This window comes from Myiozetetes cayanensis, unplaced genomic scaffold (genome assembly GCF_022539395.1).
Source record: "Myiozetetes cayanensis isolate MyiCay16 unplaced genomic scaffold, myiCay2020 scf27, whole genome shotgun sequence".
NCBI classification, from domain to species: domain Eukaryota; kingdom Metazoa; phylum Chordata; class Aves; order Passeriformes; family Tyrannidae; genus Myiozetetes; species Myiozetetes cayanensis.
In genome coordinates this window covers 5,514,834-5,535,907 of record NW_026087488.1, presented here as the reverse complement: position 1 = coordinate 5,535,907, position 21,074 = coordinate 5,514,834, and the positions used below count along the sequence as shown (strand labels likewise).

General features: G+C 50.7%; 2 protein-coding genes and 1 non-coding gene across 3 annotated transcripts; 1 reads left to right on the top strand and 2 right to left on the bottom strand.

Annotated features, from left to right (window-relative positions):
* Positions 1-82: 82 nt before the first annotated feature.
* On the bottom strand, positions 83-7,431 carry LOC126643527 (argininosuccinate lyase). Its single transcript, XM_050321944.1, has 16 exons — positions 7,252-7,431; positions 5,973-6,167; positions 5,756-5,839; positions 5,390-5,446; positions 4,771-4,868; positions 4,532-4,609; positions 4,168-4,245; positions 3,754-3,806; positions 3,270-3,332; positions 2,970-3,084; positions 2,252-2,336; positions 2,045-2,104; positions 1,807-1,890; positions 1,478-1,558; positions 1,273-1,379; positions 83-789 (listed from the first exon to the last, which is right to left on the bottom strand). The coding sequence occupies exons 1-16, from the start codon at positions 7,261-7,263 to the stop codon at positions 639-641; spliced, it is 1,401 nt and encodes a 466-aa protein (XP_050177901.1). The 5' UTR covers positions 7,264-7,431; the 3' UTR covers positions 83-638.
* A 2,165-nt stretch (positions 7,432-9,596) lies between these two features.
* LOC126643528 (argininosuccinate lyase) lies at positions 9,597-17,068 on the bottom strand. Its single transcript, XM_050321945.1, has 17 exons — positions 17,042-17,068; positions 16,892-16,954; positions 15,223-15,417; positions 14,493-14,576; positions 14,127-14,183; positions 13,772-13,869; positions 13,534-13,611; positions 13,021-13,098; positions 12,824-12,876; positions 12,391-12,453; positions 12,091-12,205; positions 11,662-11,746; positions 11,436-11,495; positions 11,081-11,164; positions 10,802-10,882; positions 10,327-10,433; positions 9,597-9,837 (listed from the first exon to the last, which is right to left on the bottom strand). The coding sequence occupies exons 2-17, from the start codon at positions 16,901-16,903 to the stop codon at positions 9,687-9,689; spliced, it is 1,401 nt and encodes a 466-aa protein (XP_050177902.1). The 5' UTR covers positions 16,904-16,954; positions 17,042-17,068; the 3' UTR covers positions 9,597-9,686.
* Positions 17,069-20,973: 3,905 nt separating this feature from the next.
* Positions 20,974-21,044, top strand: TRNAG-GCC (transfer RNA glycine (anticodon GCC)). The gene has a single exon. It is a non-coding gene; the product is annotated as a tRNA-Gly (tRNA).
* The last annotated feature ends 30 nt before the right edge of the window (positions 21,045-21,074 follow it).

Here is a 21,074-nt window from a genome sequence, read left to right as displayed (position 1 = left end):
AGCTTGCAGGTCGTGGGCTGTGTCCAGGGATTTCCTCGGGTGGAGTACGGCTTTCGTTTCTTATTTATTTATTTATTTATTTATTTATTTATCCATCTGTTTATTTATTGTTTTGTTACTTAGGGGGGGTTAAGTGTTGCCTACTTTTATTTATTGATTTGAGTTATTGTTGAGTTATTGACTGAGTTATTGTGTCGTTGCTTATGGGTTTTAAGTTATTTTATTGCCTACTTTATTTATCATTTCATTACTTGGTTTAAAGTTATTAATTGCCTAATTTGTTTGTTTGTTTGTTTGTTTACTGTGTAACTGCTTAGGGGCTATCATTTATTTATTGCCTCTCTCATTTATTTATTGCCTGGGAGTGGGAGCAAAGAGCTGGGAACAGGAAGGTCGGGTTGGCTGAGATGTGTGAAGGCACCACGTGGACAAACACCAGCCTCCCCCAACAAACACACCCTGCTGCTCTGCACCTCCCATCCCTCGAGAGCTTCAACACCCCACAGCCAGCTCCTCTGCCAGGTTCACACACCAACCCTCGCCAGGGCCGAGGAACCCCGGCCCCGAAGAACAAAGACGCAAGATGAGTTTTGGTGAACTACAGACACCCCAGTGTTTATGAACTCTCTCCCCACACTCTAAGCTTGTTCCTTCAGCCTCTTGAGCAGCTCCCGGAGCTGCTCGATCTGGGCGGACACGCTGCTCTTGGCGGTGCCGCCCAGGGCCGTGTACTGCTCCACGCTGCTGACCACGCTGAACACCTGGGACACGTCACTGCCGAACAGGGGGCTGGGGGGACAGGGGAGGGGTGTCAGTGGACAGCACGGGGGGCTGGAGATGCTTTATGTGCTCATTGTTTATAGAGGTGGTGAGAGAGTGAGGATTGAGCCTTTTTCCAAGGGGGGAAGGCCTCCTGCAGCTTTGTTTCTACACAGCCTGACAGAAGACGCTGGTGGCAGACCAAAGAGACAGCTCCCAGGGGAGATTGAGGAAGTTTGGAGCCAAACCCCACAGGGGGCTGGTGATTGCAGGCCAAGGCATGAGATTCTCCCAGTCCCTCCCAACAGCTGCTGCCTGTGCCCCACTGGAGCAGAATGGAAGTGACATTGTCCCCCTTCAGTGTTTTCAATCTCAACAGGAACAGCCTTGATATTCAGGCCAGGAGGATTTTGCGGCCCTGCCCGCCCAGGCACTTTGGGGAAGGGCTCATTCCGTGGGAGTCTGATCCCTGTCTGTGGAAGGAAATCAAGGCAAGGTGACAGTGACACAGACCTGATGCTCTTCAGGTCCTCCAGGCTGAGATTACTGATGGTGGTGCCTTTGGTCTCGGCGAGGTGGACGGCCTTGCCAGAGGCGATGTGGGCTTGTCTGAACGGCATCTGCAGTTGAGAAGGGGACAGAACAGAGGGCCTCATCTCACTGAGCAGTTCTCTGCATCCAAAGAAGTCAGAGCTCCAGGTTTCCCTCTGATACTCACTCCTTTCCGAACCAAGTAGAGAGCCAGGTCAGTAGCCAGCATCTCCGGGCTCAGTGCCCTCTCCATGTTCTCCTTGTTGATCTGCAGAAGGACAGTCAGATGGAGATGTTATCACCAGCTCCTCAGTGGTTAGTGGTCAAACTGAGGGGAATTCAGTGCTGGCTCTAAAAGGGTGCTCTGACCCCCTGAGCAGCTGACAGAGGGGACCAAAATGAGCAGTGTGGGGGAGGCACTGAAGAGTTTTCTTCCTGGGACTAGAGCTCTGTTCTCTGTGTTACAGAATGTGCACCATGACCACGTTCAGTAGCAAGAATCTGAAGAAGCCTTACCTGGAGGGTGGAAATCACTCCTGTGGCAACCTGGAGCACAGCATTCAGGGTGTCTACAACATCAAAGACGGCCTCCTTGTCCTCCTGTGTGAGAACAGGGATGGAAATGGCTGTAAGTCAGGCTGATGCAGCCCAAAAACCCACCAGGCTGAGCAGCCAGCTCTACTGGCTCCTCAAGAGAGCAGAAGACAGCTGTGTGTGCTCAGAGAGATGGTGTGAAAATCAACAAGTGCTTTACCTGCAGGTCCTTGTTGTAGGTGCTGGGGAGTCCTTTGAGGACCATGAGAATAGCAGCCAACTGCAGAGAGAGACAGGCAGGGCAGGGAGTTACAGGGCAAGGCACATCCCCCAGCACAGGTTCAGAGCCCAGGCTGAGGGAGAAGGAAGGTGCTTCAGCCCTGGCAGGAGCAGTTTCCCCTCCCACTCCCTTCTTTCTCAGGCTCACCCTTCCGAACACTCGTCCAGCTTTGCTGCGGATCAGTTCCAGACTGTCAGGGTTCTTCTTCTGAGGCATCAGGCTGCTGCCAGTGCTGAAAGGTGGGTGTTTGGAGTGCAATGGTGAGTAAGACCCCCCTCCATACAGACACAGCCCTTCAAAAGCAACACATAGGTCCCTCTTCCCTGTGCACCTCTTTATGGTGCAGGAAAGCAGTGAACTGACCGAGCTTCTCTTTGGTTTTGCAACTTTCCTGGAGCAGCCACACAGTCCCACCTCTCAAAAAGGAAGGAAAAAGGAGGCACCTCCCCACCAAGCCCTTCCAGGGTGGTTCCAGGGTGGTTTCAGCAGCCTAAGTGATGCTGTGACCTCAGAGAGGGAGGGCTGTGGTTGTGCCACTCTGGGAGACAAGGAGTCTGCTGGGATTGCAAACCCTGCTAGTCAAGGAAAATGCTTTGGCAGCATTCCCAGCTGAGGAGGAAGTTCTCTCTGCCAGCAGTTGCCAGGGAGGAGTGTCTGATGAATGCAGACATGGCTGAGTTACCCAAATGAGAAATAAGTGACCATTGCTGAGGAGGATTCACCCTGAGGATGTCTTTGTGCCAGCCTTTTAATGCTGTGTCAGCCTTGTGCACAGAGAGACCCAACCACTGCCCCTTGCTCTCAGCAGGGAAAAGCTGAGGAGAGGCTGAGGGAAGGGCTTTCAGCCCAAAGTTGAGAGACCTACCTATAGGCATCAGAGAGGGTCAGAAAGCCAAATTCACTGGTACTGTAGATGATGAGATCCTCAGCCATCTTGCTAAGGTGGATCATCAGCAGGGTGGCAACAGACAGGAATTCCACTGCAGAGAAGGCAGGAAATCAGGAGGGAAAAAAGGTGTTTGTTTGCTTGACAGCTCAGGGAGCCCTGACTAGAGCTTTGTGTGCTGATGATGGATTTCAGCCCCCTTATTAAAGGAGGTTAACTGGAAAGGGCTCAGAACGTGCTTCTGACAGTGCTGGGAAGAAGTGATGGAGTTGTGCTTACCCACAAAGTCTCTCTCACTGACAGCATCCATGCTGTTCAGGCTGATGAAAGCAAAGTCCAGCTCTGTAAGGAAGGTGATGGACACAGGAGGTCAGGCTTGGCATGACAGGAGCTTGAATGCAGCACCAGGGTACCCCAGTGTGCAGGTGACTGTGAGCCCTGGAGTGGGCCCAGGAACACAAACATCCTTAGTGGGGTCTAAGTTATTACCCCAGACAGCCAGGGGTGGTTCTGCTTATGCCCCCACCTTACAGGCATTGCCTGTCTCATTGCAGTAAAAAGCCTCCTGGCTTTCCAAGTCACTTGGTCTCCCACATCCCGTTCCTGAGTATCAGATCGTACGCTTTCTTATTTATTTATTACCCTCCACCCCCATGTTAAGGTGCTGCAACACCAAATAACAACAGGCCAATGTGCCAGTACTTCCCCAGGTCACAGATATTGTGAGCAGTTCTGCACCTCTCAATCACAGCGAGGTATTTACCACTGCACAGAAGCTCTCTATCGATTCCCAGTGGGTTGCCAGCCAGAGCACCGCTGCCAGGGGAGAAAGAAACAGGAGTCACGCATGAAATCCTGCACATTCCAGCCAAAACTCAGCTCTAGAGGCAGCAATGACACATCTCTGAAGATTTCCCTCCCCCTGTTCATTTTGGTGTGCTCTGAAGCTCAACAAACTCTGGAGCAAACCAGAATTTTTCTTCCAAAGAGGAAAAGCCTTTTGGTTCTTGATTTCAGGAAGGGATAAGAGCAGTATTTTTATGGTGATTGAAGCTGGGCTTGCCCCCTCACAGCTCTGCAATGCCTGTGGTATAGAGACCCTGGTGGCCCAGGGGATGTACAGATCTGCCTCTTGAGCAAGGTGAGGGCTGAGGATCACACAAGAAGTAAACTTTACCTTCCCAAAGGCAGGACGTTGATCCTCCTCTTCACCTCCCCCAGGCGCTCAGAGTCACGGGTCAGAGCAACAGCATGGCTGGGGAGGGACAGGAGAGATGAAACACCTGAAGCTGGAAAATGTCCCAACCCAGGAGGTAAGAATGGCCAAGGGATGGAGAGCAGGGAGTTGGTCACCATTGCCCAAGCCCTGTTTGATTTCCTGGTTGGTCAGAGCCACACAGGAGCATGGGGAGTTCCTGTCCCAGTTTGAAACATTCCCTCTTCTTTATCACCCCTCTCAGAGGGGGATGCACTCCTGGGCTCCAGCAGAGCAGCCCCCGAGGGTGGAGAAGCTCCTGCAGCCAGGGCTGAAAGGTGCTGACCTGAGCAAGAACTGGCTCCATCGGATGGGCTGAGCTTTCTGCAGGTGGGTGTAGCCAGGCAGGATGACATCGATTTCTCTGCATGGGAGAGCAGAGAAGGAGGTGAGAGCAGCTGTTAGGAGGGAGGGCAGGGGCAGGGCTGTGCCTCCCTCCTGCTGCTGCCCCACTGGTGTCACTCAAAGAACAAGCCTACAGGTCTCCTGGCCCGGCCAAGGCCCTGGATTTGGGAAAGGACTTACATGGCAGCGCGTTCCACCAGGGTCTTGATGAGCTGCAGGAGGTGTGTGGAGATGACAGAGAGGGAATTCTTCATGAACAGCTTCAAGTCAGTCACAACCTGCGTGAGATTGGCCACAGTCAGACTAAGCAAAATATGACAGACCTGGAGACCAAATATTGCTCACCAGAAAGCCTTGGCACAGTTATCCTCTTGTTCTGCGTGGTGGGAAGGTGCACCTTCCTCTCGCCAGATCTATCCCTGGTCACTGTCTGTGAAAGCTGTTTTGTGCTGCTTTCCATGAACAGAACCAGAACCAGGTATTTGTTAAATTTGAATCAGAGAACCTTCAACCAACACAAGTCAGACATCAGTAGAAGGACTGATGCCCAGCCAGCAGTCAGGGGTTCTGTAGGCTTTCAAAGCAATACCAGGGGAGGTTTGTGGCCTTTTACCACCAGGAAGCAATCCTGCAGATCCCATTCTCCTACGTGGGTGAGTCACTGCAGCATAACTAGTTTAAAGCCCAAGCACATGCTGGAGAGTGTCAGGGCAGGTGAGAGATGGCATAAAAAATTCAATTAAGGAACTGAGGTGGGCGAGGAATACAGAAGGAGGAAAAAAAAATATTCTGTACATACCTGATCATTCCTGCTTCTTCCAGTGTGCAACTTCCCAGCTACATCTCCAATCAGCTCCTGACAACAAGAGGAGGATTTCTGTCAGTATCTCTGCGTTCTAAGCAAGAGACTCCATGAGCAGATCTCCTCCCTGCCTGGAAGGGACTCAGCTCTAGGATCCTGTGAGTGCCCAGGGGATTGTTCTGGGGAGGGGCAGGTTTGGGTTCTGTGTTTGTACAGTGGCACTTCCATGGAAGGGGGCTTGGAGACACTGGAGTGTGCACTTGTGGTCCAGAGGAATTTCACAGAGGGACAGAGGCACATGCCCTTAACATCAGGCAGATGCAGCTACAGAGGAACAGGAACAAGAGGATAGAGAACCCAAACCTTTAGTCTGCGTTCATTGGCAGTGTGGATGTCCTCATCAGTTGGTTTCAGCACAAAGACTCCTTTGGACCATTCCTCAGAGATCTACAAACACCAGCAGATGGTGTTTATTACCACACCATATTTATACCACGATGATTATTAAATACAGGGAGGCTCCTGTCAGGTAAGGAGTCATTCATTCCAACACACAACAGTTTGTGAAGGAAAGAAATACCTTTTCCAGGCCACCCAGGATCTTCTCCAGCTCAGTTTTAGACAGGATTCCAGCCTTCTCCAAGGCTTTGGCATAAGCCATGCTCCCCTGAATATCAACTTCAGACAGTCTCTGATCATAGGAAATGGAAGCATTGAGCATCTCCATGACTGGATCTGTGCTTCCACTGAATCTTCCTCCCCAAAGTTTATCTCCCTGAGGGAGAAAGGAGCAAGTTAAAGAGGCCTGATAACTTCTTTTAAGCTCCTGTGGTAAGAGTTTTACCTGTGCAGAGGCCTTACAGCTTACCAAAGACTTCAAAAGCAACTCTGCAGTTCTATCAGGCACACAAAAAAAAAAAAAAAAGACACTTGAAGTGGATAATAATTAATAATCTACTTGATTTTTTAAACACCCCTGTCAAGTCTCTTCTCCTGCTGTTCACTGCAACTACCATGGACAGCAAGGAGCTGGCAGGACAGTTGTAAACTGATCTGTGCCGAGGCTTTACCAGTCACACAAAGCACTGTTGAGTAACCTCAGGAATTTTTTCCCTAGTGAGTGTCCCCGTGCCTGTGCCCATCCCTGCTGAAACAACGTGCCTGAGAGGACAGCAGGAGAGAGCTTAGAGAGGTAGGAGTGTGGGCATGTGCTTCTGGGCATCTTCGAGGCAGCTCTGTCAGAAAGCTGAAGGAAGGAAGATTGGGGGGGAATCAGAGTTTAAAAGGAAATGTCAGAGATCCTCACACTCATTTGGTGCTCCCCAAGAGCACAGCACAGGGGATGCTAAATTAAAGGCCATTCCAGAGGTTAAGAACTTGACTGGGGATCTGAAATTTCTAGGTATAAACTTAAGTATTATGAGTTTCCACCAAAGTTAAGGAGTGGGCCAGCAGAAACATTGCACCACATCCAGTTGCAATCAGGAAATCTAAACTGAAAGACTAACTTTAGGCAGCTGCAGGGCTCTGGTTGGAGCAGTGGCTGTACAGCCTGACAGATGATGGGCTGTAACCTGGAGCAGAGGAGGCCGGGGCTGTAGCAGCCATTTGGAAGCAGAAAGTGTGACTGGCCAAGCTGCCTGGTCACGTCTCACCAGGGAAGGAAACCGAAAACGCAGCTTTTGTTCGGGGAGGTGTTTACCCAAGCGGCTGGCAAGTGCCTCCTGCCCAAACACAACTCGTCAGGCACGAACCGCATCGCTAATTGGCCTTCCCCACGTCCAGGCAAGAACCCGGAGGCTCTGGGACTTACAGTTTAACTCGGCCGAGCCCCCCGGAGAAGCAAAGTTCACCCTCACCTCGGCTGCCATTCCGGACGGCGTTTGGTCCGTGCGACCCCGCAACTGCAGCGAGATGCGGGACGGGACGGGCGAGGAGGGGTGGCCAGGCGCTGATCCAGGTCCCGATCCCAGTCCTAGTCCCGATCCCGATGCCCGGAGGGGGGTCCCGCCGCCCCCCGGCCCCGCTCCGCCCGCAGCCCCGGCCGCTCTCTCGGCGCTCCCCGCGCTCGCAGCCCTCGGTGCGGGGCCCGCGGCTCGTCCCGCCCCGCCGGGGCGGAGTGTGCCCGGGCCGGCCCCGCTGCTGTCCCCCCTCCCTCGGTGTGCCCGGGCCGGCCCCGCTGCTGTCCCCCCTCCCTCGGTGTGCCCGGGCCGGCCCCGCTGCTGTCCCCATTCCTTCGGTGTCCCCGGGCCGGTCCCACTCCTGTCCCCTCGTCCTCGCACGGGCTGGTCCTGCTGTGCCTGGCGGAGTGCGAGATCACGGCACGGACTGTCCCTGTGCGCTGTCGGATGCCTTAGAGGAGATTCTTGTCCCTTTTCGGGTTTTTCTGCCGTTTAACCAGCCCTGTTGCCGCAGGACCTGGAGTAATTCAGGCGGGAAGGGACCTGGTCCAGGTGTCTTTCCTATGATCTTCTCTGTCTCATTATCCATCCCCTCTCTGAGTTGAAGTCTAAGGCACGGTGGGATTGCGTGGGTGTGCATGGGAATGCTGCTTTCTGGAGCAGAGAGGGTGCTGCCTCTGGCTGCCCAGCAAGGACCTTTTGCAGCTGCATTTCCAGTGTACTGCCTTCAGTATCAGTCCAGAACAAGGCTCAGACGCTGTACATAGCCAGCAATTAATTCACTGCTTCTCAAACATCTCCACTTATGATTATTTCCTTTTCTCTTTCAGACTTCCAGCTGCACAGAGCATCATGATGTCTACCCTGAGGACACACCTTTGAACCATTTTGTTGCCAGGTTCTTCTTCTTCTTCTGCAGTCCCTCACTTTTAGAGCTTCTTTTGTCATGTTCATCTTTTATGGGTGTCCGTACTCTGGGCTTTGACAGGAGGTTGCTGAGGATTTGAAAAGACAGCAAGCACTAGATTTACATCCAGAACAAACCACTTGATAATCAGCCTACATAAATTCTTGGCTTAAGTGCCTCCCTGTGGTCTGTAATGAGCAGAGATTTGAGACCAAAACCCAAATCACAATGAGTCACAGCAGGGTGATGGTGAAAGCCTGAAGGTACCACACACTCCTGCAATGTTTGTGGAACTTCAGAGACCTCCACGGGCCCCTCCAATCTAAATTATTTCACAATTCTAAGAAAGGGGTGGATGGGTGGGAAGTACCAGTGACCATGAATTACTTATTTAAGTAAGAGACTGAGATGTGATAATCTGCTAAAACTTCCCTTTTCCTTTCAGTTTGGCAGGACCCTGTGTCATCAGCACTGGCCATGAGGAACAATGCCAGATATTTGCTGCTGGGAGCAAGGGGAAATCTATTCAACTGAGGCCCCTGAAGGTACTGAGCAAGAGTTGGAAGATGCAAATAGGGAAAATGAGGGGAGTGGCACAGGTTAAGAAAGATTACTGGAGGAAAAAGAACTGCAAGGTGGAGATGAGGAAAACTCCCTTCTTCTGACTCTGTAGGGGCTGAGTATTGGGGTTCCCTATTACTTTCTTGTTCCTTTAGCCTGTCAGCTTGGTGTGCTTAAGTGATTTCCTGGCAACAGGTCTGGAAAGTGAGACAGGAGCCAAAACAGAAACACTGCAGGAAGTAAGGGAGCAAACAGAAAGGAGATTTATGGACAGGTACTTGAAATGTGCTGTTCTTTAAGTGCCAGGACAATGGATCAGATTTATGGCCAGAAAAAGGAGAAAGAGGTGGGAAGTGTTGAAAAAAGGGAAGTTTGCTATTGCTGGTCCTTCTACCACGTGTTCAAAGCACAAACAGTGCAAAGTAGAATGAAGGCACTGTGTCTCCTGGGGTACTTTTGTTAATGGCAGGAGATTTAGCTCCTGGCAGTTTGTGCTGTCTGTGCTGTAGCCCTTGCCCTAAACTTGGTGAGGCAATGCTTGTGTCACTGCCATTACCTGTGTGCCTCACAGTCTGAGTCAACAATGTGTTGCTGCATCAGCACGGAGAGAAGGTGCTGAGCGAAACACCAGCTTTGCAATGCTGTGGCAGAAAAGAGATTTTGCTGGGTAAAAAAGGGACAATCAGCTCCCTGTTGCAATTCTGCCAGCCTCCCCTCCAAGAGGCACGTCTCCAAGTGCAAGCGAGGGAAGAGCCCACATTCCTTCAAACCCCAAACCTCACGAGAGCTGAGGGAGCCCAACTTTGCCCCCAGGAAGAAAGACGCGAGACAGGAGTTTCAGCGAACTACAGACACCCCAGTGTTTATTAACTCCAGATTAGTGGGATAGGCACAACGCTGCATCCACGGGATCTCTCCCCACACTCTAAGCTTGTTCCTTCAGCCTCTTGAGCAGCTCCCGGAGCTGCTCGATCTGGGCGGACACGCTGCTCTTGGCGGTGCCGCCCGGGGCCGTGTACTGCTCCACGCTGCTGACCACGCTGAACACCTGGGACACGTCACTGCCGAACAGGGGGCTGGGGGGACAGGGGAGGGGTGTCAGTGGACAGCACGAGGGGCTGGGGATGCTTTATGTGCTCATTGTTTATAGAGGTGGTGAGAGAGTGAGGATGGAGCCTTTTTCCAAGGGGAAAGGCCTCCTGCAGCCCTGCTCCTGCACTCCTGGTGCCTCAGGGCAGCTGCTGGTGGCAGATCAAAGAGGTAGCTCCAAGAGGAGACCGAGGAAGTTCGGAGCCAAATCCCTCAGGGGGCGGGTACCTTGAGGTCAGGGTGTGAGTTTCTCCCAGTCCCTCCCAACAGCTGCTGCCTGTGCCCCACTGGAGCAGAATGGAAGTGACATTGTCCCCCTTCAGTGTTTTCAATCTCAACAGCAACAGCCTTGATATTCAGGCCAGGAGGATTTTGGGGCCCGGCCCGACCCAGGCACTTTGGGGAAGGGCTCATTCCCTGAGAGTCTGATCCCTGTCTATGGAGGGAAATCAAGGCAAGGTGACAGTGACACAAACCTGATGCTCTTCAGGTCCTCCAGGCTGAGATTATTGATGGTGGTGCCTTTGGTCTCGGCGAGGTGGACGGCCTTGCCAGAGGCGATGTGGGCTTGTCTGAACGGCATCTGCAGTGAGAAGCAGAGGTTGCATTCAGTGACCAGACAACTGGGATGCTTTTCAGTGGGAAAAAAAAAAAATAGATGTGCTGTCATTTTTGGTTGGCCTGTTTTCCATTAGGGCAATTGAACCCAGGTTTTCTGGAGTGGAAGAGGGGAGGTTTTAGGAGGTAACACTCCACCTGTAAATTACTATCAAGCCCCTCCCCAGCAGCAGTTCCACTGATTGGGATACATGTAAGGAATGTGTTCCCAGCTTTTGTGTTTGTTGACCCACACTGCTCATGAGCTGGGGACAGAACAGCAGGCCTTGTCTTGACAGAACAGCACTCTGCACCCAGAGAGATCACAGCTCCGAGTCTCTCTCTGATACTCACTCCTTTATGAACCAAGTAGAGAGCCAGGTCAGATGACAGGATCTCTGGGGTCAGTGCCTTCTCCATGTTCTCCTTGTTGATCTGCAGAAGGGAGGTGAGAGGGAAGTGTTATCATCAGCTCCTCTTTGGGGATGCATTGGCTGACAGTGGGGACCATAGTGAGCAGTGCGGGCAAAGCAGCAAAGAGCCTTCATCTCAGGGCCAGCCTGGAGCTCTGTCTCCTGTGTTACTGACACAGTGTGCACCATGACCGTGTTCAACAACATAGACTGAACTGACCTGGAGGGTGGAAATCACTCCTGTGGCAACCTGGAGCACAGCATTCAGGGTGTCTACAACATCAAAGACGGCCTCCTTGTCCTCCTGTGTGAGAACAGGGATGGAAATGGCTGTAAGTCAGCCTGATGGAGCCCAAGAGGCTGAGCAGCCCAGCCAGCAGAGCAGGTGTGTCATTCCAGAGGCTCCTGCCATGGCCAGGGTGGCACCTGCAGCACTGCAGTGCCTCAGCCCCTTTCCCAGCACCCTGCACACAGGCAGGATCTGTGCAGGAAAATGGAGTGACAGGACAGCTCAAGAGTAGTGGACCAACTGTGTGTGCTCAGAGAGATGGTGTGAAAATCAACAAGTGCTTTACCTGCAGGTCCTTGTTGTAGGTGCTGGGGAGTCCTTTGAGGACCATGAGAATAGCAGCCAACTGCAGAGAGAGACAGGCAGGGCAGGGAGTTACAGGGCAAGGCACATCCCCCAGCACAGGTTCAGAGCCCAGGCTGGGCACAGCTCTTCATGCAGAGGGACAAGGAAGGTGCTTCAGCCCTGGCAGGAGCAGTTTCCCCTCCCACTTCCTCCTTTCTCAGGCTCACCCTTCCGAACACTCGTCCAGCTTTGCTGCGGATCAGTTCCAGACTGTCAGGGTTCTTCTTCTGAGGCATCAGGCTGCTGCCAGAGCTGCAAGGAAGGTGTTTGGAGTGCAGTGGTGAGTCAGATATTGCAAACCCTGCTAGTCAAGGAAGGGCTTTGGCAGCATTCCCAGCTGAGGTGGAAGTTCTCTCTGCCAGCAGTTACCAGGGACTGAATGGAGTCTGGACTGAACTCAGACTTGGTTGAGTTACCAGAGCAGAAATAAGTGACCATTGCTGAGAAGGATTCACCCTGAGGCTGTCATTGTGCCAACCTTTTAATGCTGTGTCAGCCTTGTGCATAGAGAGACCCAACCACTGCCCCATCAGGTGAGGACAGCTCAGGAGGGAGGACAGCTAATGAGAATTACACCATAGAGACCAGAAACCTACCAGTAGGTATCAGAGAGGGTCAGAAAGCCAAATTCACTGGTACTGTAGATGATGAGATCCTCAGCCATCTTGCTAAGGTGGATCATCAGCAGGGTGGCAACAGACAGGAATTCCACTGCAGAGAAGGCAGGAAATCAGGAGGGCAAAAAGGTGTTTGTTTGCTTGACAGCTCAGGGAGCCCTGACTAGAGCTTTGTGTCCTGATGATGGATTTCAGCCCCCTTATTAAAGGAGGTTAACTGGAAAGGCCTCAGAACCTGCTTCTGACAGTGCTGGGAAGAAGTGATGGAGTTGTGCTTACCCACAAAGTCTCTCTCACTGACAGCATCCATGCTGTTCAGGCTGATGGAAGCAAAGTCCAGCTCTGTAAGGAAGGTGATGGACACAGGAGGTCAGGCTTGGCGTGACAGGAGCTTGAATGCAGCCCCAGAGTGCCCCGGTGTGCAGGTGATTGTGAGCCCTGGAGTGGGCCCAGGAACACAAACATGCTCTAATTTTACACCAACTGGGGTCTTTACTGTGAGCCCAGACAGCCAGAGTGCAGCAGGGGTGGCTCTTCCTCCTCCCACCTCACAGGCATTGCCTGTCTCGTTGCAGCAAAAAGCCTGAAGAAGGAAAGGCTTGGACTCCAGGACACGGCACTGTAGTGCCATTGGCAGCCCTGTGTCAGTGCTTCCCTCCCTCCTAGGTATGACAGGCAGTTCTGTGCCACTCAACCACAGGGAGTCATTTACCACTCCGCAGAAGCTCTCTGTCAATCTCCAGTGGGTTGCCAGCCAGAGCACCACTGCCAGGGGAGAAAGAAACAGGAGTCACGCAAGATACTTTGCATATCTCAACCAAAACTGAGCTCTAAGAGGCAAGGAAGACCCATCTGAAGACTTTGCAGAGCAAAGCAAGGCCCACTGATTATACAAACAGTAGATCTTACCTTCCCAAAGGCAAGACATTGATCCTCTTTTTTATCTCTCCCAGGCGCTCAGAGTCACGGGTCAGAGCAACAGCATGGCTGGGGAAGGACAGGGGAGATAGAACACAGGAAGTCAGAGAATGTCTCTGCCCTTTCCAATCTCTGCTCTGTTATGCCTGGAGCCTGGGATGCCCTCTCGAACAAGGGGATGGAATGAGGCTCAGGCACTAAGGCCTTAACTGGAACAGCCAGCAGGACACAAGATTCTCCGTGTTGCCTCATTAGCCAAGGTGTGACAGTGGCCAAAGGATGGAGAACAGTCTTTGTGCCACTGCCATCCTTGGTCATCCTTGGTCACCCCCTGCTTGGGTTCCCAGCTGGTCAGAGCCACACAGGAGCATGGAGTTCCTGTCCCAGTTGGACACGTTCCCTCTGGTTTGTCACCCCCCTCAGAGGGGGATGCAATCCTGGGCTCCAGCAGAGCAGCCCCCGAGGGTGGAGAAGCTCCTGCAGCCAGGGCTGAAAGGTGCTGACCTGAGCAAGAACTGGCTCCATCGGATGGGCTGAGCTTTCTGCAGGTGGGTGTAGCCAGGCAGGATGACATCGATTTCTCTGCATGGGAGAGCAGAGAGGAGGTGAGAGCAGCTGTCAGGAGGGAGGGCAGGGGCAGGGCTGTGCCTCCCTCCTGCTGCTGCCCCACTGGTGTCACTCAAAGAACAAGCCTACAGGTCTCCTGGCCCAGCCAAGGCCCTGGATTTGGGAAAGGACTTACATGGCAGCGCGTTCCACCAGGGTCTTGATGAGCTGCAGGAGGTGTGTGGAGATGACAGAGAGGGAATTCTTCATGAACAGCTTCAAGTCAGTCACAACCTGCATGAGATTGGCCACAGTCAGACAATACAGAATGTGACACATGTGGTGACTGGCCACTTTTACTGCAAAGTAAACCCCTCCTTGTCTTATGTGATGGGAAAGTACATCTTCTTCTCGTAATTTGGTCACGGTTATGTGGTGATGTCACCATTTCTTGCTCTCCAGGAAGAGTTCCAAAGGCCATGCTGGTCTGAGGTCTCCTGAAATGAGGATGGGGGGAAATACAAAGGAGAAAAAAATGATTCTGTGCGTACCTGATCATTCCTGCTTCTTCCAGTGTGCAACTTCCCAGCTACATCTCCAATCAGCTCCTGACAACAAGAGGAGGATTTCTGTCAGTATCTCTGCATTCCAAGCAAGAGACTCCACGAGCAGATCTCCTCCCTGCCTGGAAGGGACTCAGCTCTAGGATCCTGTGAGTGCCCAGGGGATTGTTCTGGGGAAGGGTAGGTTTGGGTTCTGTGTTTGTACAGTGACACTTCATGGAAGGGGGCTTGTAGGCACTGGAGCTGTGCACTTGGGGTCCAGAGGAATTTCACAGAGGGACAGAGGCACATGGCCTTAACATCAGGCAGCTGCAGCTACAGAGGAACAGGAACAAGAGGATAGAGAACCCAAACCTTTAGTCTGCGTTCATTGGCAGTGTGGATGTCCTCATCAGTTTGGATCACACCAAAGACTCCTTTGGACCATTCCTCAGAGATCTACAAACACCAGCAGAAACACCAGTCAGCTATAACACTTACCCTGCTGTGTGTGGGGGCTCTAAGAGTCCCCAGCAAATACCAACTCCTGCCACCCCCATGAAAAAACTTAACCCCAAAGTGTTAAGTCTCATGTGAGCTCTGCTATTCAGGCCAAGGCTGGCTGCTTGCTGTATCCTGATATTCTGGACTACTGGGATTAATCTCTCTTCCCATGCCAATCCTGCAGTGTTATGGCTATAGGAGGATTTAAGCATTGCAAGGAAGAAGTCAGCCAAATCATCAGTGATTGCTTTAGCATTGTCCTCGAAGGTTTTCCTGTAAAACATTGTACAGACTCACCGTTGTCCATGGTGGGTGAGCAACAACAATGGATATTTTAAAAAAAGCGTTTGCTGCTGACTCCTCTTCCCCCCTACACATTGTCTCCTACCAGAGGGCAGCCACACTCAAAAGGATCCCCACGTGCCAGCAGGAAAAGAATGTCCTTACTTCATACTGAAAGGATTCCTAGTGAACCTTAGGTCTGAAGAGGATGGGACATGGGGACATTTAAAGATGCTCTTTAGAACAGCAACTCAGACGTTGTCAGGTTAAGGAGCCACTCATTCCAGCACACGTGACAGTTTGTGGAGGGCAGACATACCTTTTCCAGGCCACTCAGGATCTTCTCCAGCTCAGTTTTAGACAGGATTCCAGCCTTCTCCAAGGCTTTGGCATAAGCCATGCTCCCCTGGATATCAACCTCAGACAGTCTCTGGTCAACGGTAATGGAAGCGCTGAGCATCTCCATGATTGGGTCTGTGCTTCCAACAAACCTTCCCGCCATCATTTTATCCCCCTGCAAGTAATGAAGTTGAGAAGCATGTTCAAAAGACTTATGGATATATCCCCTAAAAATCAGTTAATGTCCATCCTTATCAAACTAAAACTCAGGAATGGAGGTTTTTTCAGTCTATACCACTGACCAGAAAAGCCCTGGACTTGAATGCCTTTGGCAAGCAGTTGTAGAGGTGGAGTGCATGTCACTGTTGCTAGAATTTAGTCCCTGAGGTTACAGGTCTGGTTTGGGAATCCTCCAAGACTTTTTACTCCTGCAGGACTCTGCAGGGAGTATGGCCTGTCTGTGAAAATAAGTATCAGGGCATGTGGTGCAAGACCAGCACGGAAGTCTCTTTTAAGGCAGCTGCTGATCACAGACCCTTTGAGAGTCTCCTGACAGAGGAAAAAAGTCAGGGAGATGTACTGAAAGCTGGTTTCTACTATTACTTGAAATATTAAAAAAAATCCCACTCTTTTAGGGAGACTGTAAGAAAATATTGAGCTGACAAAGAGCTGTGGGCCAGCACAAGCCACATCCTATAAAACACTCCTGTACCTATCCAGTGTGTGAAGTTACCGTTTGAAGGATCTCCAGAGTCCACGATGTTCCTGCAAGTTTTGGCATAAAATTGAGATAAAACCGGCAAAGGTGCAGATTGCAGAAAGGGAGGTCTGGGTGCCTTTCGGTGTTACAAATGTTAGCATAAAGTGGAAAAAAAAAAAAAAAAGAGGACGAGAAAAAAGCCCAAAGTACCCCCGGAAGGGTTCGGAAGATGCGCGGGACTGGGCGGGCGGCCGAGCTACCATGGACAGCGGGCGGCGGCGGGGCCGGGCCGGGGACCGGAGCAGCCCTTTCCCCAAATTACTGTCGAGGGAAGAGCAGGAGGGAGCCTGCGGAGCCAGCGTGCAGGCTCGGGGTGCTGGAGCACTGGGTGTGAAGCAGGTTTGCCAGCAGAAGCTGCTGGGGGTGGCGGGGGGAGGGAAATGGGAGTTGAAAAAGCCAAAGTTTTGCAGCTCCTCGCTGGGAATCCCGTGCCTGGGGGTGATGGCAGAGGGGACCGGGAGGGAAAAGGGGGTGATGGGAGGTAAGGGCTGGGATGGACAAGAGGTGTCCAGGTATGTCTTGGCTGCTGTGGGCTATGCCCAGCATCAGAGGCATTCAGCATCAGAGGCATCAGTTGGACTATTGCAGCAAAGGTATTTGCTGCCCCCACCTCCATTTAAAACCCGGGAAAACGAATCATAGAATCACTAAGGTTGTGAAGGATCTCCAAGATCATCGAGTCCAACCTTTAACCAAATACTGCCGGGTTTCACCACTAACCCGTGTCCCTGAGGACCACATCTACACGTGTTTTTGAACCCTCCCAGGGTTGCTGATTCCACCACACCCCAGGGGAGCCTTTTCCAAACGAAGTAGGGAAAGACCCGAAGCTCGCTATTGCCAGAGCGCCCGGAGACCACCCCGCCGGGAAAGCAAAGTCCCCCCTCACCTCGGCTGCCATTTCGGACGACGTTTTGCTCGTTTGTGCAGCGATCCTGGCAACTGGTGCAACCTGCGGGACAGCGCGGGTGATGCTCAGCCCTGCCCCGGGCCCCGCCGCGGCCCCGGTGCCCTCCCGGTCCCTCCGGGCCCCGCTCACCTGCTCGTCCCGCAGCCCCGGCCGCTCGCTCGCTGCTCCCCGGCCCCGCAGCCCCGCTTTTACACGCCTCGGTGCGGGGCAGGCGGCTCGTCCCGCCCCGCCGGGGCGGGGTGTCCCCGGGGCCGGCCCCGCTGCGGTCCCCCCCGCAGCCCCCTGCTCCCTTCACACCCCTCCGCTGCCTCCGGCCCCGGCTCTGAGACTTTTCTCCCGGCTCGTAGGGACGCCGCAGCCCCAGCTTTGGGGCTTCCCTGCTGCCACCAGCTCCATGGGGTCACTTGCCAAGAGGCTCCTGTGAGCTGTGGCTGTGGGATGTGAGGTTGTGCTTTTGGAAATAGCCCGTGTCTTAAACTCATCACACCCTAAATATCATGGAAGTAAAGAACTGATTGAAAATACAAGAGAGCTTTGGGAGCTCGGCTCAGCACTACTTTCTCCTTAACTCCTCAGACAGAAAATTTTCTGCACTTCCACTTCCCAGAAAGCTGAATATTTGCTGCTTTGTCTTTACTGAGTGAGCCTCCCAAACCTTTCACAGAGCTCAGGAAACACATTCCAGCTTTCTCATCCACATTTTGTTGGGTTGGTTTTTTCCCTGTAATTGATCCTCTTTTTCTTTTTTTACTGTTCTCTCAATTCTACAACATCTCTCCTTTCCCTTTTTCTTCTAGGACACTTACATTAGGACACAGTGCGTGATCCTTTTGCAGTCATATTCTTCCCTATTGTGAAATCCCTCATTTTTACTGCTTTTCTTGTCTTCTTCACCCTTTAGAAGTGTCCTTTTCCTTACTCTGGGCTTTGATAGGAGATTGCTGATGTGTTGGGGAAACAGTGAGCAGTGAATTTATAACCAGAGTGAATCTATGTCAGTAAGATCTTATTAACCTGTGCCTGATATTACATGTGGCAGGGACATGTGCTTCCACATGGGATCTGTCAGCAGTGTCACTGTGTGTTTAGCAAACTTCACAGGGATTAGTTGGCTTGTAGTACTCTGCTCAACTCTTGTCCCACTTCGTATCTAGGAAATTATTAGTTCTCTCTCCTATTTTTCGATGAAATAAACAATAACTATCCTTTCTGTATAATAACGTAGAATATAGGCTAATATTTTTATAATAAAAATGGAAGTGAAACTGTGAATACAAAAATGAACACTGAAGAAACATAATTTCTAAAATATGCTGGAGCTGGAGAGTTGGACTTTTTTTTGAGGGGAAAATGGTAAAACAGCGTTGCAAAATAGGATTTCTAATGCACACTGAAATGCATTCTCATTACTATCTTCTCTATTTGTTCTGGTTTGGACGGCTCTCCACTTCCCATCATCTTCTTTCAGTATTTTATTTGCTTTGTGAAATGGAAAGATTGACCCCCAAAATCCTCACACCACAATGAATATCAAGGAAGGTCTGAGGGAAAGGTCTTTCACTTATTTTCCTTTCTGGCACAGTGGATGGCAAATCATTCATTAAGGTACAGTGAGGTAGTGCTAGAGAGAAAATTGCAAACTTTGCATCATGGAGGAGTTTAATTAAATATATTTTAATGTACTCAAAGATTTGAACTTTATTTTTACTTACTTTTTAAATCAGTCACAGCCTCACTATTTCCTTCTGTTTTGTTGGAAGAGTGCAATGCTTTGAAGGAGCTTTAGTGGTTCTAGAAATACACTTTTCACAATAGGACTGATTTTCAGAAGTGAGTCCAGCAAAGAAAAAGGATGGCTTCTTTAAAAACATCCTTTTTTGACCGTCATTTTGGTTTAGGAAAAAGAAAACAGCTCCATGGGCTGAAAGTGCTGGTCAAACGCACTGTCAGCTCGGCTGATGTGAAGCCCTGCTGACATTTTTTGTTAAAAAAACCCCCAACTTTGTTTAATGAATTTCGAATGTAAAAGGCCAAAAAAAAAAGAAAGACACAGCGAAATGCTGAACACAGTAAACATCTTTCATGACAAAGAACACAAATACCCTGCAGATCTGCTTTCAATAGCAAGTCCTAGGCCCCCTGCTTTCAATAGTTAATACCGAGGCCCCTCTCTCCCCAAGCCTTAGTGGTAACAATCACAAGCCAATGCTTAAAATGTTGACATGCTAAGCACATTTGGAAAAACCTATGTCTGCATTCCCTATGGATGGTGTAGCATAACTGTCTAACACCTAAAGAGCAGCGATTGAAACCAGTGAACTGACCTAATCACCTCAACCTCCTGAACGGTTGTAAGGGCAGTGAGCTCTCTTAGATATTCCCCTTCTCCACTGCATGATGTCAGTGGACCTGTAGCTGACCCATACGTGGATTTACACCCTAACAGGCTATATGTGTCCATTCCAAAATATTTAGGAATAATATCTCTATTAGAATTGAGAGCTGTTGAGGGAGGCATTTGTATTACACTCATTCATCCCAGCTGCATCATCATCACAGATTGCAAAAAGCATCATTGATTGAAAAAGTGATTGATTGAAAAAGTGTGAAAGTGATTGAAGTGTGAAGTGATTGAAAAAGACCAGCAAAGGTCTGGAGGGAAACTTTTGGAGAAACAGTGGAAATAAAGATGACAGTTTGGTGCTGGGGGAGAGATATAAAGAGATGCAAAGGAGAAATTAAATTAATATGCTGAAGATTCTGAACCCTTATCTGAAGAGAGTGGTAAGAGGGAGGCAAGGATTAGTAGATTCAAGGAACAAAACTCTGAAATACTGTGTTTTCACAGGAAAGCTGACATGCCTTCTTTTCTTTCCTTCCTTTTAGCCTGGCCAGGAGCTGGTGTACAGGCAGTTTCATGTGCAGGGTTGGAAACATGGCAGAGAAGTTACAGAGCATTTGCTGTGCCAGTTTTGGCCAACTTACAAGGCCAGTTAATCCTGACATGAAAAAGGGCAGCATCCATTGCATCCTATCCACTGAGTCAGGCCAACAGCTCTCAGTCTGTGTTTGGAGACCTTTCTCCTGGCTCTTTTTCCACAGGACTCCACAATAAATGGGTCTGGAGGATAAATGAATTTCTGTCTGTACTACAGCCCGTGTGTGATGTGCTTTGCATGTTCACCGAAACTTTTGGGGGAGGATTTCAACTGAAAAGGGCTGAAAAACCTTTGCAGGTGGCTTTTAAACTTTGCCCAGCACTTCTATATCTGGTGATGAAGGTTCCTGAAGAGCTGGGAGATGCCAGGGCTGTCCTGGCACTGAGGACTGTTCCTGAAGCACTGCAGGTTCCCCACGTTATTCAGAATTGATTTCGGATTTACAAAACCCCAAGGAGAAGAGAAGTCCTAAAAGTGGGAGTGGTTTGATTCCGGAGAGAAAAGCAGCTGGTGGATTTTGTGCTGGCATTGCAAGACAGACGTTGGGAGCACAAGTCTAGCCCATTTGGTTCCCTAAAAGGCTCTTAAATCCCTGCTGCAAAGAACCACGTGTATCTCTGTATGTGGTTCCTTAGGGAGTTAGTGGTGGTGTTTCTGCATATAAACTGTTGCCTGAGAGATAATGTCAGAATGAAGGAATTAATGTTTCGTGGGGTCTCAGTCTCTGAGACAGACAATTTTCCTTGCTGTTGCCAATGGGATTTTCAGCTATTTGCACTCGGTGAAGTGTCTTCAGATTTACTGAGTATGAAAAGGGCTCTTGCAACATTTAATAGCCCATAGATTAAATGGGAAAGCATCACGGTGATGGCTGGAAAAAACACAGGGCGCTGACGAGCGGACGGGTGCTTCGGCAGACAATAGGAGTATTATACAACTACTTTCAGCCTCGCGGTGCGTGGCTAGAGATTAGATTTGGAAGGACCTTCGCGACGCCGCTTTGACTTTGTCATATTTAATAGCGGCTAATTGTCGATCTGGGTGAATTTTCAGGGCAATTTTATACCTTTTTTTCCTACAATACCTAGAAAAGGAGGGGCGGCGCTTCCACCACCATCACCGGCATTGGTGGTTCAGTGGTAGAATTCTCGCCTGCCACGCGGGAGGCCCGGGTTCGATTCCCGGCCAATGCAGTTGATCTTTTCCTAATTTTTTTTTCCTTC